At 32.7% G+C, this 19910-nt stretch overlaps 1 protein-coding gene across 1 annotated transcript; it reads right to left on the bottom strand.

Moving 5' to 3' along the window:
- Positions 1-3061: 3061 nt before the first annotated feature.
- Positions 3062-7057, bottom strand: LOC115996762 (NAC domain containing protein 52-like). The gene is made up of 4 exons (XM_031236157.1): positions 6493-7057; positions 5515-5792; positions 5227-5412; positions 3062-3827 (listed from the first exon to the last, which is right to left on the bottom strand). Exons 1-4 carry the CDS (start codon positions 6686-6688, stop codon positions 3315-3317), a joined length of 1173 nt encoding a protein of 390 aa, XP_031092017.1. The 5' UTR covers positions 6689-7057; the 3' UTR covers positions 3062-3314.
- Between the last annotated feature and the right edge of the window lie 12853 nt (positions 7058-19910).

The raw sequence follows: 19910 nt of genomic DNA, 5'->3' as shown, positions 1-19910 counted from the left end.
AATTTGACTGCATTTTATCTCACAATTATAAATGACATGAATAACGTGAGCATAATCTTCACAATTATAAAGAGGTCTATGAATTGCATTGTTCATGTCCTTGCAAGAGAAACTTTTTCCAAGTCAGGACTTAGGGAATGACACCTTAAGTCGCTCAACTTCCTTTTTGATGTTCTCTCTTCTTATCTTAATGATTAATCCACCAATCGTTATATCGTGGACCCTATCTAAAAATATGTGTGAAACGTGTAATATTTTTTAGTAAAAATATAATAGGTGTGTTTGGTTTCTGGAAAAAAAAAATCTATTTTCTAAAATAAAAAATAGAAAATATAAAACAGAAAACAGAAAATATGTTTCTTAGCCGCTCTTTCCATTTTTCCAATCAAACAAAGAATTTGATAAATAGTTTTTTTTTTTTTTTCAAATTTTACTAAATACAGAAACACGCATAACATCATCTATAATCACAATTACCATTACCTACAAACTTCTATTTCACTCATTTAATTATTATATTATTTACTCACCCACTTATCTATTTACCTCTACCACCGCCTACTTACTATGTCATCACCTATATTTACTTATCTTTTTTATTATTACCACTATCATTCATACTATTTACATACATATAAGGTAGATATTCATTTGTTTAGTCATTTACAAATTCGAATTAAAGTCTTGAACCCGAATACATTTAAAACTACCCAAACATGAATGAAGATTAGACGTATTGGTTGTTCCAAGTCCATTTGACAATGCCAATATAGTACAGGAGTATATAAAATCATTCAGAAACTCATTTCACAAACACACTATCGTGTATTGGGTACATACATGGATTTCACTACCCAATTATCAACTATCCAAACCCGTCATATTAGAATTTGTGAGATAAGATATCTAGTACGGAGTGTTATTTTTCTCATGGTGATCCATGAATATTATTCCTATCACTAACTGAATTAAAGCTCGAAAAATAACACTTGAAAATTTAAATAACTGAATTAAAGCTCGAAAAATAACACTTGAAAATTTAAATATTTAAAATAAAATTTAGATATGATATGTCCTAACTCGACGTATTTAAAATAAAATTTAGATATGATATGTCCTAACTCGACGCGCATACATCCTTGTACTAGTACGGAGTGTTATTTTTCTCATGGTGATCCATGAATATTATTCCTATCACTAACTGAATTAAAGCTCGAAAAATAACACTTGAAAATTTAAATAACTGAATTAAAGCTCGAAAAATAACACTTGAAAATTTAAATATTTAAAATAAAATTTAGATATGATATGTCCTAACTCGACGTATTTAAAATAAAATTTAGATATGATATGTCCTAACTCGACGGGCATACATCCTTGTACTACTCGATATTATTACCAATTTTATTACTACCATTATTTGTAGGTTAAAAAAAAAATTTAATAACCTCATATTTTTAATTTGAAAAATAATATTGAAAATAGATGTTGATAAACTCAATTTTTGGATTGATAAGGGTAGAATGCCTTGTGCACTTACCACAATAACTTTTTCAAAACGACATTACACAACTTTTTAGTACTATAATATTTTCTTCAACATTTTTGTGTAGCGCAAATGCTCATAACATATTTCATCTTGAATTATATACTTATCTGACATGTATTTTAGGAGGAACAAATAAAATTTTAAATTTTCCTTACATCAATATTGTATTTTAATATATATATATATGAGGTAAGAGACTAAAATGACCACTATAGGAAAAATTCAAGAAATAAATAGGATCATTCAAGCATAAAGCCACTCCCTTTCATGTGAGAGTGTACATCGAGTGTCACTAGACCACAAGATCTTTGACATTTTTTTTCTTAAATCAACTATTACCTTATAACTAGATGTCAAAAATGTAATTCTTAAAAGGGAAAATTGTAATTTATGTCCCTCCATAATATGCCAATTATCAATGTCACCTCTGAATTATTAGTGGTGTAAATGGTGCCCCTCAATTTTCAAAAACGGTACATATATTGCCCCTCTCGTGGTGTAAATATTGCCCCTTCTTTGGTACGGGAGGGGCAATATATGTACCGTTTTTGAAAATTGAGGGGCAACATTTACACTACTAATAATTCAAGGGTGACATTGATAATTGGCATATTAGGAGGGGCAAAAATTACAATTTCCCCCTCTTAAAATTTTAGGGAGCTTTTAGCATTTAAATAAAAGTTGAGGGGGCGATGGGTGTTTTAAGTTGGGCAATAATTGTATGTTTGACTAGTCAGCGAATGTACTCCCATGCAAAATAAAAAATAAAAAAGTAACCCCCGTACACGTGGACACCATCTTTGACTTCCGTTACTCCTAGACTAGATGATGAAAGGTAGATATTGCTTTGGTGACGTGGGCGATGACGTTAAGCAGAAGCACTTGATGACCTCATCTACACGTCACCCTTTTACTACTCAATCAACTGGTCATGTCACGCATAAACTAGTGATTCAGTGAATGGGCACTTTTTCTATTTCCTCTTTCATAAAACATAATAATAATAATACCCGCAATTATTATTTGAAGCGTGTATGAGTAAAACTCAAGTCTTATTAGTAATCAAACTTAATATTTGAGAGAAAAGACTAATAATTGAAACTCGACAACAACAATGTTGGGATTATGTCCAAAGTGGACATCCCTTGCGCCCACAAATTTTTGGATATGTATGTTGAGTCACTAAGTTACCGTGATTTACTTCCTCTCACATGCTCTGTTAAGCTGAGGTGTGAAAGACTTAGAAATCAAACTTAGTATTTGAGAGAAAAGACTAATAATTGAAACTCAACAACAATGTTGAGACTATGTCCAAAGTGGATAAATCCCTTGCACCCACAAATTTTTGGACATGCATATTGAGTCACCAAGTTACCGTGATTTACCTCCTCTCACATGCTCTGTCACCCCACGGTGTGGAGAATCCTTAGGGTTAAAAATTTTAGGAGAAGAAATCATTAAATCTATTAACGAAAAACAAACATAAATAAAGAGTAGCAAAGTGAAGCCACATAAAACAATGAGAAACTCCAGTTTGCTTTATTTAACTGTTTCAAAAGATGGGCAATAATGTCTATAGCTACTGGTACACAATAAACAGCTAAGGGAGCATCATATTACAGAGTTGTCGACAGATGGCTACCACTTGACACATCCTTTTACTCCTCAAAACATGCAACTGGAGATGCCATGCTTCACAGGAATAAAAGGATTGAGCCAAGGAGAACTACAAATCTAGGATACATGGAACTGCTGCTGCTGCTACTTAACCGCCTCGGACAACTCTTCTTAGGTCTTCGTTCTCCTTGTTCAGGAGGTCGATGCGCGATTGAAGAATGTTGATCATGGCTTGGGCTCTCATCACTTCAATCTTCAGCGTCTCCCTTTCCATGGAGACGTTTAGGATTTCGTTCTCCAGGTTGCTGATGAACTTTAGGTAGCCGGGGGGAACAGACTTCTCGAGCGTGGAGGAGTCGAAGGTGGGGACGTTTGTAGGGTGGCTTTCCTTGGGTTCAATGGACCCTAACAAGGGGAATTCTAAGAGAGCGGGAGAGTAATTTGTTGTTGTTGTCGTCGTCATCATTGCTGTTGGAGGTTCCTGGATTGTGGTCGAATCTTCTGAACCATTTGCATTGCTCGAGCTCGGATCATCGTGCTTGGATCTTTTCGCTTGGGCCAACGAGAGAGGCTCGGGATCCTCCGATCTCTCTCGCTTGCAAACAAATGGAAGGCCCTGCGGCTCCACTGGACTCTGAGGAGCCTTGCATAGAGCAGCAGCCTGCAATATAGAGCCAAAGTTTAGGCAGCAAGATTAGCTTTTATTAAAACGATCACAGATCAAGTACAACTCCAAGTTATGCAGATGCACAATTAATAAGTGAATCAAAAGCCAAAAACGATTTCTTGGTTGCATAAGTGACTAACAGTAAAACGGGGCTCGAGATGTATACATAAACAGCATGATTAGTCGGTAGCCACCAAGCATAAGCTTTTACGGTGTGGGAACCATTAGCAGAATCTATAAATGTAGTATATATATACTTTGTCATGTTTAAACAGAGAAAATGTAGTGTGATTCACATGAAAACCACCATCTCCTCCAAGTTGATCGAGGTGTTATGTTTACTTAACAACATCCCCTATTAAAAGAGATAATGTAGAATCTATGAATGTAGTATAATTTACGGTATAAAATTGCCAAATATTCTATTGTAGCCATTTACGGTGTATATCCAAGTGCTGAAAGTGATACCCGCTCTTTCTGAGGCTTATAAAAAAGGACCGGCAGGAGACAAGTATAATATATAGTATGTATCCGACATTCCTAATTTCCTACCTCTAGAAGTTATCAAAAGTTACTGCATTGAGCCATTGACGTTAATGCCACTTAAATTCACATTTGCATTTTTCCACATCCCGTATTCCAACTGTTACATCTTAAAGTATCATATAAATGAAATGAGATACCTGTGACCATAGGACCTCTTGGTAAATTAAGCTAACTACGATGAACCTCAACCTTGTCAACAGTTTGAACGTGTTTTACGCAATCCACCTCCAATCTATAGAAGCATCATCAAATTGTATACTACTTGCCCTTCCCCATTCCACCTTTGGCCACAACGGTTTCGCTGGACACCAACAATTATTGAGCACAAATATGAGATGGTGCAAATTTCTTTAACATTATTGCCAATTCCTTCCATTCTTGCATTTTAGCGATAATAGATCCCAAAACTTGCCAAATTAGCAAAAATTCACAATCAAGGAGAAAGTGCGTGTAAAATGAGATTCTATGGCTTTGCCATGTGTGCGGAGAGGGACGAAGAAAATTATGGTAATTTAAACTTGTTGTCAATAATACAATCACTGAAGCCAATATTAGCCAAGAACTAAAGACCATAAACGACAAAGGTTTCTACGTGTATCGCTAACTCCTTGTTGTCAATCATACAATGACTGAGGCCAATATAGGCAAGAACTAAAGATCGTAAACGACAAAAGTTTCTAAAGCGTATCGCTAACTAAGTTCACTTTTAGCTTGTCAAAATGTCAATGATTTTTGGTTGCAGTCACTACAAGCAACGGAAAAGCAGCAACAATATGCACACCAACATACAACAGTTTACAGACCCGAAAAGAGAACATAAACAAGAAAATGGAGGCAAATAACGAACCTGGTCAAGTTCATTGCCCTCAACATGTGCATCATCACCATTGGCTGCGTCGTCCTCAGCCTCTCCGCCAGGAATCACGAGAGCTGTATCGTCATCCCATTCTTCCTCAATAAAAGGTGCATATCTGTCACCATTCGGTGGTCCCAAACCACTTTTCTGAAAAATTCTACATAGCACAAACGCGTCCTTTTTCCTCCCAAACCAACAAAATAAAAAGTTTTTTAAGATTAAGTCTCTAAATAGGGGTAGTCAACTAAACAATAAAAACACTCAATTTTGGATTCGCACCTGTACCACCCCAGCCTTCACCAATTCTTCATCTGCAAGCCTATACTCATGCATTACCCAATTTGTCCTCTTTCCATCAGGAGCCCGCCCGCTATGGAATACAAGAGTTTTTTTCATTCCAATTGTCTGAGACTTATGGCGCACAGAGCGATCCTTCCCGGTTGCCTTCCAATACCCTTTGCCAGTCGCCCTATTAAGCCGAGACCCATTTCCATACTTCCTATCTACGGGGCTAAAAAAGTACCACTCTAAATCTCTGTTCTTTAGGGATGAATATTCTGCATACAATTACAAATGCTCATTTAGAAGAAGCTGAAATTTTGAGAAAGATGTCAAATGATTTCACATGTTGCTGCATTTCAAAGAAATGTATAAAGAGCTGAGCACCTAACCAAGAAAACAATGTAAACAAGCAAGTCAGAAAATATTATCATTGAAATTTCAAAATCATTAATTGGACTAATCCTGTAATCTAAAATTATAAATCTCCTGGTTACACCTACAAGTTGACTTTTCAAACATGCAAAGTCCAACTCTCACTCTCTAATGAATCTGTCAGAAAAAAACACAGAATCTTACACTTGAATTAAATCCAGTAGAAATGGTGCCTCAGGTAATATATGTTGAAACTTTATAGTCCTGAAGATTCAATGTTATATCATTTGTAGGGATTTAAAAATTCCATCTTTTTTTTTCTTATTAAACTTAAATTTCATAAACAAGTACTTAATTTACATCAGTTTTCAATCCTTAAGGCTTCATTTGCTGTTCATTTCAACACCAGAACACAAAGGAGGGAATTCACATAATCAAATGCATATTTTATACTTATCACAACCAAATTAGAATTTCAGAAACACACTCTTAAGGCTAAATCATACATTAAATGTCAGTCTATCTGATCTTTGAACACAATTAATTTTTCGAAAAAAAAAAATCACAGACAAGAATCTACACAAAACGAAAAGAGAAACGCACCAGCAAGCTCCCAGGGTTCAGATTTGTAGACATCAATCTCAGAGACGGCCTGAAAGCGGAAGGGCTTCCCACAGGCCTTTCGCCGGAGATAGTACCTAACGAGCTCCTCATCCGTGGGGTGGAACCTGAAGCCAGGAGCCAGCGATGTCGGCGGCGCCACCACTCCTGCTCCGTCTTGCGGCGGTTGTAGCTCCATCGCTTCCCTAATCAGACAAGAAGCCAGTTCCAGAAGAAAAACCGATAAACACACATAGATAGATAGATAGTTAGATAGATAGATAAATAAATAGAGAAAGAGGGAGGGAGGGAGGGAATTAGGTTGAAGAAGATTAGAAGTGAAGCAAAGCTGAAAGGAAATAGAGTATTGGTGTGTGGTTTGATAATGGCGAAATGTTTAGAGAGAGAAAGAGTGAGGAGGAGGAGTTATTGCCCATGGGTTAAGCAAGGTGAGATAGATAGGAATGGATGCTTGCTTGACACGGAAATCGAAAAGCAGAAAAAATGAATTTCACAAGCCATTGCCATTTGCCATTTGCCATTTGCCATTTGCCATTGAAGAGAGAGAGAAAGAGATGAATGATAATAGATAGAGGCTACTATAATAAACTTTGTTCAGATTTAAGGCTTTTTTTGTGTGTGGATATATTCGTTGAAAGGAAAGAATTAAGGGAGAAAGAAATTGTATTATGTGAAAAATTAATAAGGTAAGAATAAAGTAAGAATTCAAATTAAGTTGTTTGGTAGGGAGGAATATAATTGTTGGGAATGAAAAGATAATAAGTGTAAATTAAAATGCATTGTATAATAATAATAATCAAGGATAATTTAATCATTTTTTCCTTTTCACGGAATTGCAATTCACAATTCATGTCAACCAAACACCCTCTAAGGGTTCAAAACTTCTGTCCAAGAGTCACTAAATCGTAAGTCGCCCTAGCAAGTAGCAACGTCCCTCTACGCGCAAGGAAATCATCTTCACACTTCTGCCAATTTGAAGAGCTCAAGATCCAAATTTTAACTTGGGGAGCCCTAACTCCAAGATGTTGTTAATGGGAGTGGAACTCCTATCCTACCACTAGGGTAATATGACAAAAATTTGTGTGTGACTGTCTCACATATTCTTATCCGTGAGATGTGTCAAATCAATATCAAATGTAATACTTATCAATAGTTATACCATGGATCCGGGTCCACCTTGCAAGGTGAATCCATCATAATTTACCTACAAAATGTTCACAATTCAAATTGTAAACTTTCCGCATGTAAATTGTAAATATTTAGTTGTGAACATTCAACATATAAATTGTGAAAATTCAATATCTAAATTGTGTATTTTGGACCCGGGTCCACCTTGCAATGTAGACCTAGGTCCACAGAATAATTTGCCTAATACTTATACTAACAAATGTAATATTAAATCAGAAATAAAATGTTTATTACTTATATGGGGAAATGTAATACTTGAAATAAAATATAATACTTTTACATTTTGATTTAAAAGTATTACATTTTACATCAAAAGTTTTACATTTTCCTTTATATGTAACAAACACTAACTAACATAACTTATAAGAGAAAATATAATACTTTTGATTAAAAAATTACGGAGTAATACTTTTACATCAAAATATAAAAGTATTACGTTTGTACTCAAAAGTATTACGCTTTCCCTTATAAGTAACAAACACTTTATATATTCCTAATTAGTATTACATTTTTCAAATTTTTATATTGACCCAACATGCATGCCTCAAGATGATTCTTGAGGGCTGAGATAGTCTCACATTAGTGTGACTCCAATAGTATATATCAAAATGCCTCTTTTTCTTCCCCTTTTTTTTTCCACAAATTTACCATATGCTTCCATGCAATTTTATAATTTTATGAATTTCATATTTTCATAAGTTATATCTTTGATTTATGTGAGAGTCCAAAACCCCTATCCGAATGTGTTATTCAAATATTCGGCATAGCTTGAAGAAGCGAGCCCCTATCAGAGAAAGTCAATACATGCTAGCCTAATTAGCTAACATTTTTCAGCTAACCGCTATGTTAGTTATAGCGAGTCTTCCCTCCTTCTCTCACTTCAGAAAGATTTAGCAGTCTTTTCTTATGATGACCTAATCGCAAAAGTACGATACATCCGATGTAAAAGATTTAGTTGGATATGTGAGGTTGGTTATATATGTATATCGATATGTCGCTCCTTCCAATAGTTCTTGTTCCTGAAGCTCTCGCTCCCCCTCCCACCCCCCCACCCACCCACCCCCTATCTAATAAGGTAAGTTGCCCTGTGCTTTGAGTGAAACTCATCTTATGACCTTAGTTGGCAAGAACCTTAAAGGAGGTAAAGTAATCTAGATTATTCATAGCTGATTAGTTCAAATTAAAAATTCTGTCAGACAACTCCAAACCAATCGTTATGACTAGGGTTGTCCCTTATAACTTATATATCTTATCCTTTAATAAATAAAAGGGAGTACAATTTGGCCAAGTTGATCAGGTTGTTGACTTTATAACCACAATGTAGCTAAGGTTACACTGCGAGGTTTACACAATATATACCATCAAATAGTGGTTGCAGTTTTTCTTTCACCATCCAAAAAAAGAATATAGTATAATTTTACAAAAAATATATATTTATAGATAAATGTTACAATATTATATTTTAAAAAATAAAATAGCAATGCGTATTTAATCACTTACCTAATTTATGAAAAATTATAAATATATAATCACCGTTTTCCATTTTGATAAGACGATTTTTAATGTATATATGATATTCGAAAGTTTTATTTTCTATAACTATAATTACATACAATTTTCTACTTTGGCCATTAATTAATTACATGAATTGAAATAACGTAAATGTATACAAAATGTGTTCAAAATTATATTTTATGGAATATTGAGTAACTTTATTCTCAAATTTGTAACGTTTAATTGAAAAGATAAATTTATAGTATGTTAGGATAACGTGTCATGTGTTTAGTAAAATTATTTTTATTTTTCACAATAAATAAAATTAAAATTATAACGATATGAGACACACAATATAGTGTAGTAAAAAATCCATTTGATTAAAATCCAAAAAAACAACAACAAAAAAAGTGCTTTGAAGATGAATGAGAATATAATCTTGTGTGTAAAAATGACGTATTTTTAATTAAAAATTTAGTGGAAATATATTTGTATTTTTTCATAAATTGTATACATAATCGAATACATACTACATTGTATTAGAGTTGGTAGCATTAAAAAAAAAAAGTATACATAATTGAATACGAAATACTTTTTATTAACAAAATATTTACAGACACACAATATTATACATATCTCTTTAAGATAGCGCATACAGATAGTGTCACATTTTTGTGAGACCGTCTTCGTGAGGCGAGTCGAGTTGGGTTGTGTCACTATTAAAATGTAATACTTATACTAACAAATATAATACTAATTATGAATAACGCATTTGTTAATTATAAGAAAAACGCAATACTATTGAGGACAAATATAATACTTTTACATTTTGATTTTAAAGTATTACTTTTTTTCATCAAAATTAAAGTATTATATTTCCCCTTATACTTTTACATCAAAATGTAAAAGTATTACATTTTCTTTCAAAAGTATTATATTTTTCCATATAAGTAGTAAACATTGTATTCATAATTTAATATTACATTTTCTAGTATAAGTATTACGTTTGGTCTCACGCAGAAGAATATGTAAGACGGTATTACACAATTTGTTGCGTGCCACAAAGATGAGTGTTATTAAGTCAATCTTACAATTATTTTAACTATTCACTTACCGACTATTCTATATTCTAGTTTATATAATAATAATAATAATAATAATAATAATAATAATAACAACAACAACAACAACAACAACAACAACAAATACAATCTAATTTAAAAACATATATCTGTCCATCCGGATTATATTCATATTTCTTTCACTTGTTTTGGTACTAATAAATGTATGCATTGTAATTCAAATGTTGTTAATTGCTTTTCTAAAATAAAATGTTTTTTTTTTGAAATAAAAATAAAATGTTTTAATTGCATTTTTATTCATAAATTTACCTTGACTGCATTTTTGTTAGAAATAATTACCATGTACACCTTTATAATTTCATTCCTATTCGATGAATTTAAACATTGATGACTAAATAAATAAAAAGACCTTGTGGTCTAGTGGCACCTGGTGTCTCGGTTTACACTCTCAAAAAAAAAGTCTAGTTATAACTAATCAAAATTCTTTTTGAGTACTACGGACTCTAGTAAAATGTAGTATCTGTTCATAACTACTGCACAAAGAGTCATGCGGCACTGTAGGTGCCACTAGACCATAAGATATTTGACATCAAAATTCTTTAATTATCTTTATTTAAATATAAATAGAATTTTCTCAATATAAATAGAAATATTACGATAATAATTATTTATTTCAATATAACATAGATTATACAACTTGTAATCTATATTTATTTATTATGATTATTCTTTAAATTATTTAAATATAATCATAATTTTAATTTTGAGTAATAATATTGAGCATTTACTTTCGTGTATTATTCATAATAATAATAATAATAATGTAGGAGGAGCTATATTCCATGCGTAGTAAAGTATGAAAGAAGGTCGGACACTAGCTAGCATCAGCCAACAAGCAACCCAACACTGAAAAAGCTGCTTACGTGTTTTGCACTCTTTCACACACTTATTTTTTTTAAACCTTTCTTTTCCTTTCTTTTTACCATAATTGTTTGAAAATACTGAATCCAAGGTATTAGTCTGAAAAGTTTCGCTTAATTACTTAAAGACATGTATCCAGTGATATGGTGAAATTAAATGAGCTCTTTTGTGTGCATAGAAGTCTATTTGTGTGTGTGTGCAGTGTGAAGAGAATTGGGCATAGTGTCCGACCCAACCCGGTACGCTTGGCCTAACATGAAAGAGTCAAAGACATGCAATCAATTAGGTAATGGTTAGGAGTAAATAATGTTGGATATTTATGTAGTAATGGAGATTAATGGTTCAGATGTCTACCATGTAAGCTTAAATGATATTTTGGAGTTGTGGAATTATAAATATTATTTAGTTTGGTAGAGATGATTTTGGATGTTCGAGAGATCACGAGAGGTGTTCGAGAGATCGTGAGAGTTGCCTCGAGAGGTCAGTTCGCACGAGAGATCGGTTCGCGAAGAAACGATGTCTCGAACTGAGGGTTGCGTGAATCGTTCTATCGATGTCTCGCAGGTCTGCGTGAAGACAATGTCTCGAAGGCAATCTGCGTGCTGCATTTTATCTCTCGAATGTAATGGTGTGGTATCTCTCGTGGGTGATGTCTGGCTGAGCAAAAATACTTGCATGAAAATTGGGTTATGTCTTCAAAGGTGGTGCACCTTTTACTGCCCATTTTTTGGATAATATATTACATGGCAATTTTGCATGGATAAAATGCATTAAAAGTCATTTATATATATTTTGCTTGTAATTGTTGCGTAAGAGTCTTTTACCTCTCGAATGAGGCAGTGAGATTATTGCTGTGCATGTGATTTCACTTTGATTATTTCATGGCATGTACTCATGCTTTGAAATATTAAAGTGTTTATATAATTGTTTGAATTATATTCTCATGCATGCTAAGTTAATCCTACGTACACTTATCCAAAATCAGTTATATGTTTGGAGATATTAACATGTGAATATAATTTAAAATTATATTCCACATGTGTGTACGTAACTGTCTGAACCAGAATGGTGAAATCCAAAAGAATATATTTCATATATATCTTTGGAAATCAGTTTTTAAACTGGTATAAACTTCCAGTAACTGCTCCTAACAGTTAGAATTTATCTCTATAAATTCTAGGAGTGTCATCTGATCAAACACGCAATTATTTTGCATGATATCTTGATATATCACAGTTCAATAATTCTCCAGTAAGTTCTTATCAAAGCAACCTAAGAACTTTGTTTTCATCTTCTTGTATCCCATAAGATTTAATCTTGTTACCTCGTTGTTTTTGAAGAGGAAAGATTAAAAGCTTATAGGAAAGTGATATCACGCCTGAAGATCTCATTTCCTCTCCTGTTTTCTCCTCTTATCCGAAATTTTCTCCAACAAATAAGAGGTGGAATGGTTCACTTAACGCAGAGCCCAACGCACTGGTGGGAGCACCGATCCATAAAGAAAAAGCAGTTATGAAGGGTTAGTACAGTCATGAAGTGGAGCACACAACAATTATAAAGGAGGCGCAACACTTAGTGAGGGGAGCCATTGAGGCCGTTGTGCCCATTAATATTGTAACTGTTACTACTACTATAAAAGCCAAGTCTATGTAGCAGTAAGTAGGGGGACACACTTTAATTTGATTCTTGTACTCAACACTCTTGGCAGCAGTACACGTACTGACAACTATTCTAGTTAATTATTTATTTCCAAAGATATTCCGGTAACATATTTACCGTCATTGGTGCTTTCGTTGAGAGCTTGAAATCAAACTCTCAAGCGGCTAAATAACTTTACATTTTATATCACACAAAGAAGAAGATGATAGGATCAAACAGCTCCCATAGATGATAGATGCCACAACTTGAACCACAACGGCAATGCTAGCACGGATGCCCGATCGACGAACACGCGTGACCTCTGGGACAAGCTCAACAAAAACGGCGGTGGAGGTCCCAAGACACCGATCCCGCCTATGGACCTCCAGGCAACTGCCTAGGCCATTCAACAAGCAGCGGCGACGCTGGCTCAATTGGTGGCAATGATGCAGGGTTGAATGCCCTCGTTGCCAGCACAAGAAGTGGAGGTCGAGTCACCATATAGAAAGAAAACCCAGCGACGAGGTGTGACCCATGTTACCGGTAGTCATCCTGAAACTCAACCTTGCTCCAAGGAAAGAGAAGCAAGCAGCCGAGGGGAAAGCGTTCAAGGGGCAACAACCAGTTGCCTCTAAGCCCATTCTAAAGCGATTGGGCGAGAGGATGTCTGTGCAGCAACAAATTATTTCAATGTGTTCTGCACTTTTATTACTTCCTAAGATGACTCCGTTGCACTCGCAGCTCGGGAGTAGGTGGCTGGTGACAAGATAATTGGGCATCGTGATAAAGCCAACACCACGCACTTTGTCTAACATGAAGGAGTCAAAGGCATGCAATCAATTAGTAACGATCAAAGTAAAGATGATGTGGAACGGTGCACTTAACACAGAACTTGTAGCGAAATAATCCTACGAAAAATATTATTTCATGAAATTAACAAGAGTTAATTACCGATTTGGTCCCTCGACTATTGGGATTTCACCACTTTGGTCCTCGACAATTTTTCTTGCTCAATTAAGTCCTCGACTTTGAAAAAATTAACCAATTTGGTCCTCCGTTTATTTTGGTGTTAAACAGTCGTTAAATCAGGACCAAATTGGTAATTTCGCTATAGTCAAGGCACCATTTCGGTAATTAATTTTGACTGAAATGGTCCCTTGACTATAGTGAAAATTACCAATTTGATCCTAATTTAATGGATATCAAATGGTAAAATAAACGAAGGTCCAAATTGGTTAATTTTTTCAAAGTCGAGGACTTAATTGGGCAAGAAATATTGTTGAGGACCAAAGTGGTGAAATCCCAATAATCAAGGGACCAAATCGGTAATTAACTCAATTAACAAGCACAAAAAACGAAAGGAGAAAGGGCTATGTTAGCTTTAGTATTTGGATGTCTCTAGAAAATCAAGTCAACGAAAATAATTTTTCATCGATTTGAAAAATATGCTTGTTTTGGAGAAAAATGACTTCTGTCAAAATTTGACGAAAGTCAATTTCCACTGCACCACAACACGCCGGACCAGACTCACAACCTTGATTATTTTCAACTTATATTTGATTATTTTCTTTTATATTTGATTAATAAGTACTCCATATATTTCTTTTTTAATGCTAATTGTGATCAACCAAATCCCAGTAACTAATGCCTAAAAACATTTGATTGCTATGCCATGAGGCATTGAGGTGAACGTCTGAACGAGCATGAAAAGGGGAAATAATATTGATACTGGTCCATTATCATTTTCATTAATCATTATATTGTCAATCATGATCAACATTATTGTAAGGTGAACCAAAAACATACATGTTTATTTATATTTTATAGATATTTTATGTTTATTTTGAATGTATGTTTTACATGTTCATTTTTTGAATGTTTATTTTTATTGCATTGCATGTCATTTTTAGTATAATATTTAAAAATGAACTTATAGTACATTAAAGCTGAACATTTATCAATGATTCACATTACAATGTGAATCACTGCACGGTCTACGGTATAATTTGCCTATTTCCATATGATTTCTTAAAATTTATTTGAATGTGAATTTATCTGCATTAAGTGTTAAATAAAATATTTCATTAAAAAAAAAAAAAGAACCCTCCTTATATGGAGGGTGTTAAAAATAATAAGAAAATGTGGTTTGACTCTTACTAATAACATCGTGGAGTTAGGGCTTTTTAACCTAGAGCTTTGGATCTTTGAATTTCCCAAGTTAGTGAAAGTGTGGAAATGTATCTCTTGTGCGTAGAGATAATAATAAGGACTGACTGAGAGACTGTTTGGACGATTTACGATTTATCTTATTGATCAACAACTCTTATGTAAGGGGTTATGGAAATTTAGAATTAATATAGCATAAGTTGAAAATTTTAATGTATCACAAAAAAAAAAGAATATATATATATATATATATATATATATATATATATTTGTTAAAAAAAAAAGAGAATAAGAAGAAAGGGGGAGAAAAGAGTAAAGTTAAGTAGTTGACCCTCGACGCAATCGAACAAGAATTACAACGTTATATAAATGGAATTTGGCGGGGCCCAAATTTCACGCGAGTATATATGTTCGCTCAGCCGTAAAAAACAAAGCCTATATATAGTTTGTTTGTTTGTTTGTTTGTTTGTTTGTTTTTTTTTTTTTGAATAACAAAACCTATAGTTAATTAAGGAAAAGTAGCAGATGGACGTTTGCATGCTTTGCTGGCACCACGATTATTTTATTCGGATTATTAAAAAAAAAATATTACTCCGTATTTACTACTCGCGAAAGCGGTCTATTGATTTTTTTAATGTTTTATTTTAGTTTAAATCAATTAGCTATAAGTAACTAAAATGAGATATCACTTTATAGTTCTCAGCCAATTAGATCACAATGCAATGCTTACGGCTACCCACGGCAAACCATCAAGTAGTAGTTGTGAATTTTCTTTATCATTAAAAATAAGATAATTCTATTATTTTTTTGTTTCCCAAAAATTTATTTTTCTTCTTAAATTTATCTTTTAATGTTTTCCTTTTAATATATTCGTGCTATATTAACATTATTTATATTTGTTAATGCCTTATAAATTGAGTGACACGTCACAAAATCAACAAGAAATCTAATTAATATAGGACGGTCTCATACTCCTAATCGAGTAGACCGAGTAGTTGGCTTAGTAACCGCTGGATTATGCATTTTTTCAAATTATAAAAGTCTTATTCATATAATGATATTTGATTTAATTTACACTATTTAATTTATAATTCAATTCTTGTAATATTAATTCTAATATTAGTGGATAAAATTTAAATATTAAAAACAATATGTTAAATTTAAAAACTATAAAATATTACTGTATTAGAGAACTAATTAGAAAAAAAAAATTATCTATCACATATATGTTGGCTTTTGACTGTACTTTATCTAACTGTTAAAAGTTTATCTTAAAGTTAGAAACTATTAAAAAAAAAAAACATTTTCCCTAATATGGACGAAGAAAACTGTCAACCAAATCTTTTTTAAAAAATCGACAAGTTTGTAAAACCACAATTATTAGAATGCAATAAAGTACTGTAATTAATAGACCTTGTGGTCTAGTGGCATCCGGTGTCCCAATTAATACTCTCACATGGATGATAGAAGTGGTTTCGAGCTTACTGTTCACTCTTTGTTTTACTTGTTAGACTAAGATATTCTTGTCTTTAACCTTAAGAATTCAAATTTTACTTTATTCCAAGTATGACAGTTAAGTTTTTCAAGTTTTACCACATGGTGAAAAAGAGTTAATTTTGGATATAAAAGAAACATTCAAATAATAGGTGGGGTGGCACAGCGCAAGTGTGAGTGAGTGTAATTGGGAAATATAATAAAAGTAGAAGAAAAGCAATCGATTGCCCATCCCCTAAGAAATCCTTATTTTGCATTCTATAAATAAAATAAAATAAAACTTTTATTTTATATATAATACACAAATTAATTAAATAGTATATACGTGTTACGCATGCAAAAACTCGTCCCTCAATGCTCACTTTTCAATTTTCAGCATCATATCATAATACGGAGTATAAATTAACCTTTGTAAAAAAAAAAAAAAAAGATATTTGGCAGCAGCAGGACACACGTTATCAGAGATCCTACAAACTTAAACAACACCCATGAGTGTCAATGATCTTGTGATTTAGTAGTACAAAGTGAGTTTTTTAAATGAGATGTTATAAGTTATAGCTTCAGTGAAGCTGTTATTAATTCGAGCCAGTAATACTCAAAAACCCGCATGCTCAATTAAGAGGCTAACAAAAATGGGGATGTTATTGACTCGAGCCAGTAATACTCAAAAATCCATCTTTAAGTATGACTAATATAATACTACCTCTGAACTAGTGAATTAAATCCGTGCGGGCTGTAACTAAACTTAATTAGCTTCTAAATGAATTGATGTGTCATTTTTTTTTTAACTTAATAAAAAGGCCAGTTAACATTTTCATAAGACACCGAAATTCTAACCTTAAAATTTGACTAATAATTTTCATCAATGTGATCATAGCATATATATGCAAATTAAAATTAGTTTTCTCAGCCGTAGAAGAGAAAAACAGTGCAAAATCGAACACTAAATTTGACTTTCGAAAATCAATGTTAATGATGGCTTGTAGAATTCATGCTCATCACATTTCTAATTTCTAATTAGAATAAAAACACACAATATTCTCTTAAATAATATGAGATTTCGGACATTATATTACATCTTAACTAAACACTATTATTAAAATCGAATATTAAATATTAGTAATTTCAATCCCAACTCTGTGGGCTTGTTTGGTAAATACGACAACTTAATAATGATGATCATCATCATCATAATACTAACATTTTTCTTTTGGGTTCAGATGCATGCATTATGATTTGTGAACAGGAAAATTATAATTATGGATATTATTATTGTTAATTATTTTAGTAGGGTGTGCCATTCTTGAAAAACAAAAACGTAAAAAGTTTTGCGTAGAGACAAAACTTGCCGACCAATTGCCTTCAGCAATATAATGAGGAGATTCACAAACCTCCATTTGCATAAAATTCAGTGACAAATTTACCAAAAAAAAATTCAGTGACAAGACTGTTTGGGTAATCTAACCAGGTTGATCCGAAAAATTAATTTAGTAATAATTAATTATAAGTTTCTAGCTAGTTTAACTCTTTGCTACTTGATAAGGCAGCTTTGCACGATTAGTAAAATATATTTGATTTAATATAGTATTTAATAACCTGGTATAATATTTAATAATTTGAGAGTGCGATTGAGTGAAAAAATTCATCTATTTTTAATTAAAAATTAAGAGTTCAATCATTAACTTTGGGTATGGAGCAGTTGTCCATACATCTTGATAAGTTTGGAATATAAAAAATACAGATGTCGGGTAATTCAAAGATATACTTTGTATATAACATGCATTGACATACGACTTGATAAGCATAAAAAATATTATTAGCATTGTTGGTGCTTTATAAATCAATGTAATTTACTCTATAATTCAATAAAGTCATGTCAAAAGTAATTAACCTTGTGCTAAAAGAATCGATGGCAATTTGTTAGATGAAATATTATGCATGCTAAATTATTTTATCAAATCTTACACAAAATACGGAATATATATAACAAATTAAAGAGGGACACCTCAAGAAAAATCGATAAATAATACGATGTATGAACTGAGTTTGACTCGAAAAGTGTTAATAAGAATCAAAATCGTGACATTTCAAATATAAAAATCATACCCCAACTGACTTGCTTTGAGCCACTCTTCTTCAACATCTTATCTTATAAAATTGTAAGAGTATTGTTTGGTAAGTTTAGTAGGAATTTGTGGCATAAATGAGTAATTAAAGTTTGGTTTAAAGAGGAATAGTCATAAATTTCAGCTGGAGGATAGCAATTGGTCAACATTAAAGGGGGTAGATGTCCATCTTGGAGAAGCAACTTTCTATTGTTTCCACGTAGTCTTGCCTTCTTCCTCAAGCAAACAAAAGATAGTGATGCCAATATTTTTTTTTGTTTTTGTCAATGCTACTTTAATTCTCTGTCCCCTTTCCCACTAGAAAAGTGGACCTGCATGCATTATATATTATATATATAGGCTTAATTGATTGATTTTAGCGAAAATTATATTGTCAACTAAGATTTTTCAAGAGGACAACCCCAATCCAAGTTAGTCAGATTATTGACTTGATAATCATAATATATTACAAGTTCGACTCTTATTAAGAGAGGCATATTGCATTTCTTGGTTTGAGTTAGTGAACTATATATGGACAACCTTGTTTACCTCACAAGGCGGAGTTTAATTTATCTAGTGCAGAGTCTCGAATAGTGACTGTGAGTTTCCCTCGTCACCAAAAAAAATAAAAATCTGAAGAATAAATCCTAACATAATCGTTAACAAAATTATAGAAGTGTTTAAAATGTAACTTTATCAATGATTAAAGGTTAAATGGGATAATACTTATAATACATGAACCAAATGCATTATTACTTTATAATTCAGAGATTAAAAACTGCAATTCAATTTTGGGTGGGTCCAATAATTAAATCACAATATCACATCCTTTGATCTATACTCCCCCTTAGCTTTGACTCATTGCCATGCCCCTCAAGTCAAGTATTCTATAATATAATCCACTACATTAATAATAATATTTGAGAAAAGTGAAACATATATACATGACTACTATGATGGGTCCGGAGTGACACGCATTTGTTTATAGAGAGTATGTGTGCGCATATATATATATATATATATAAGGTGTCGAATGAAATTTGCAGTTATTATCTAAGAGTATGTATTGAGTAAATATCGCTCTCTGTTTTTGACTATATGTGACAGATACGACTAAAAATTATTGGTAAGAATAAAATTCGTGTCATTTAAGTACGATAATTATGTTTCAGTACAATTTGACAAACTTTTGGGACAATAAATATATATTCCGTATTTGATATTTTGGTGGCATGCATAATTCAAGGGTTTAATATTTTATGTCATTGTCAATTCAATGTTGTGTTCCCACTCAATTGCAAGATATAGAATA

This window comes from Ipomoea triloba, chromosome 11 (assembly GCF_003576645.1).
Source record: "Ipomoea triloba cultivar NCNSP0323 chromosome 11, ASM357664v1".
Classification (NCBI taxonomy): Eukaryota; Viridiplantae; Streptophyta; class Magnoliopsida; order Solanales; family Convolvulaceae; genus Ipomoea; species Ipomoea triloba.
This window is presented reverse-complemented; position numbering and strand designations above follow the sequence as displayed.

Coding starts and splice junctions, on each gene's coding strand:
- LOC115996762 (XM_031236157.1), bottom strand. CDS start 6,688: ATGGAGCTACAACCGCCGCAAGACGGAGCAGGAGTGGTGGCGCCGCCG. Junction 5,793..6,492: donor TGAACCCTGGGAGCTTGCTG/GTGCGTTTCTCT, acceptor AATTGTATGCAG/AATATTCATCCCTAAAGAAC. Junction 5,413..5,514: donor TGAAGGCTGGGGTGGTACAG/GTGCGAATCCAA, acceptor GGGAGGAAAAAG/GACGCGTTTGTGCTATGTAG.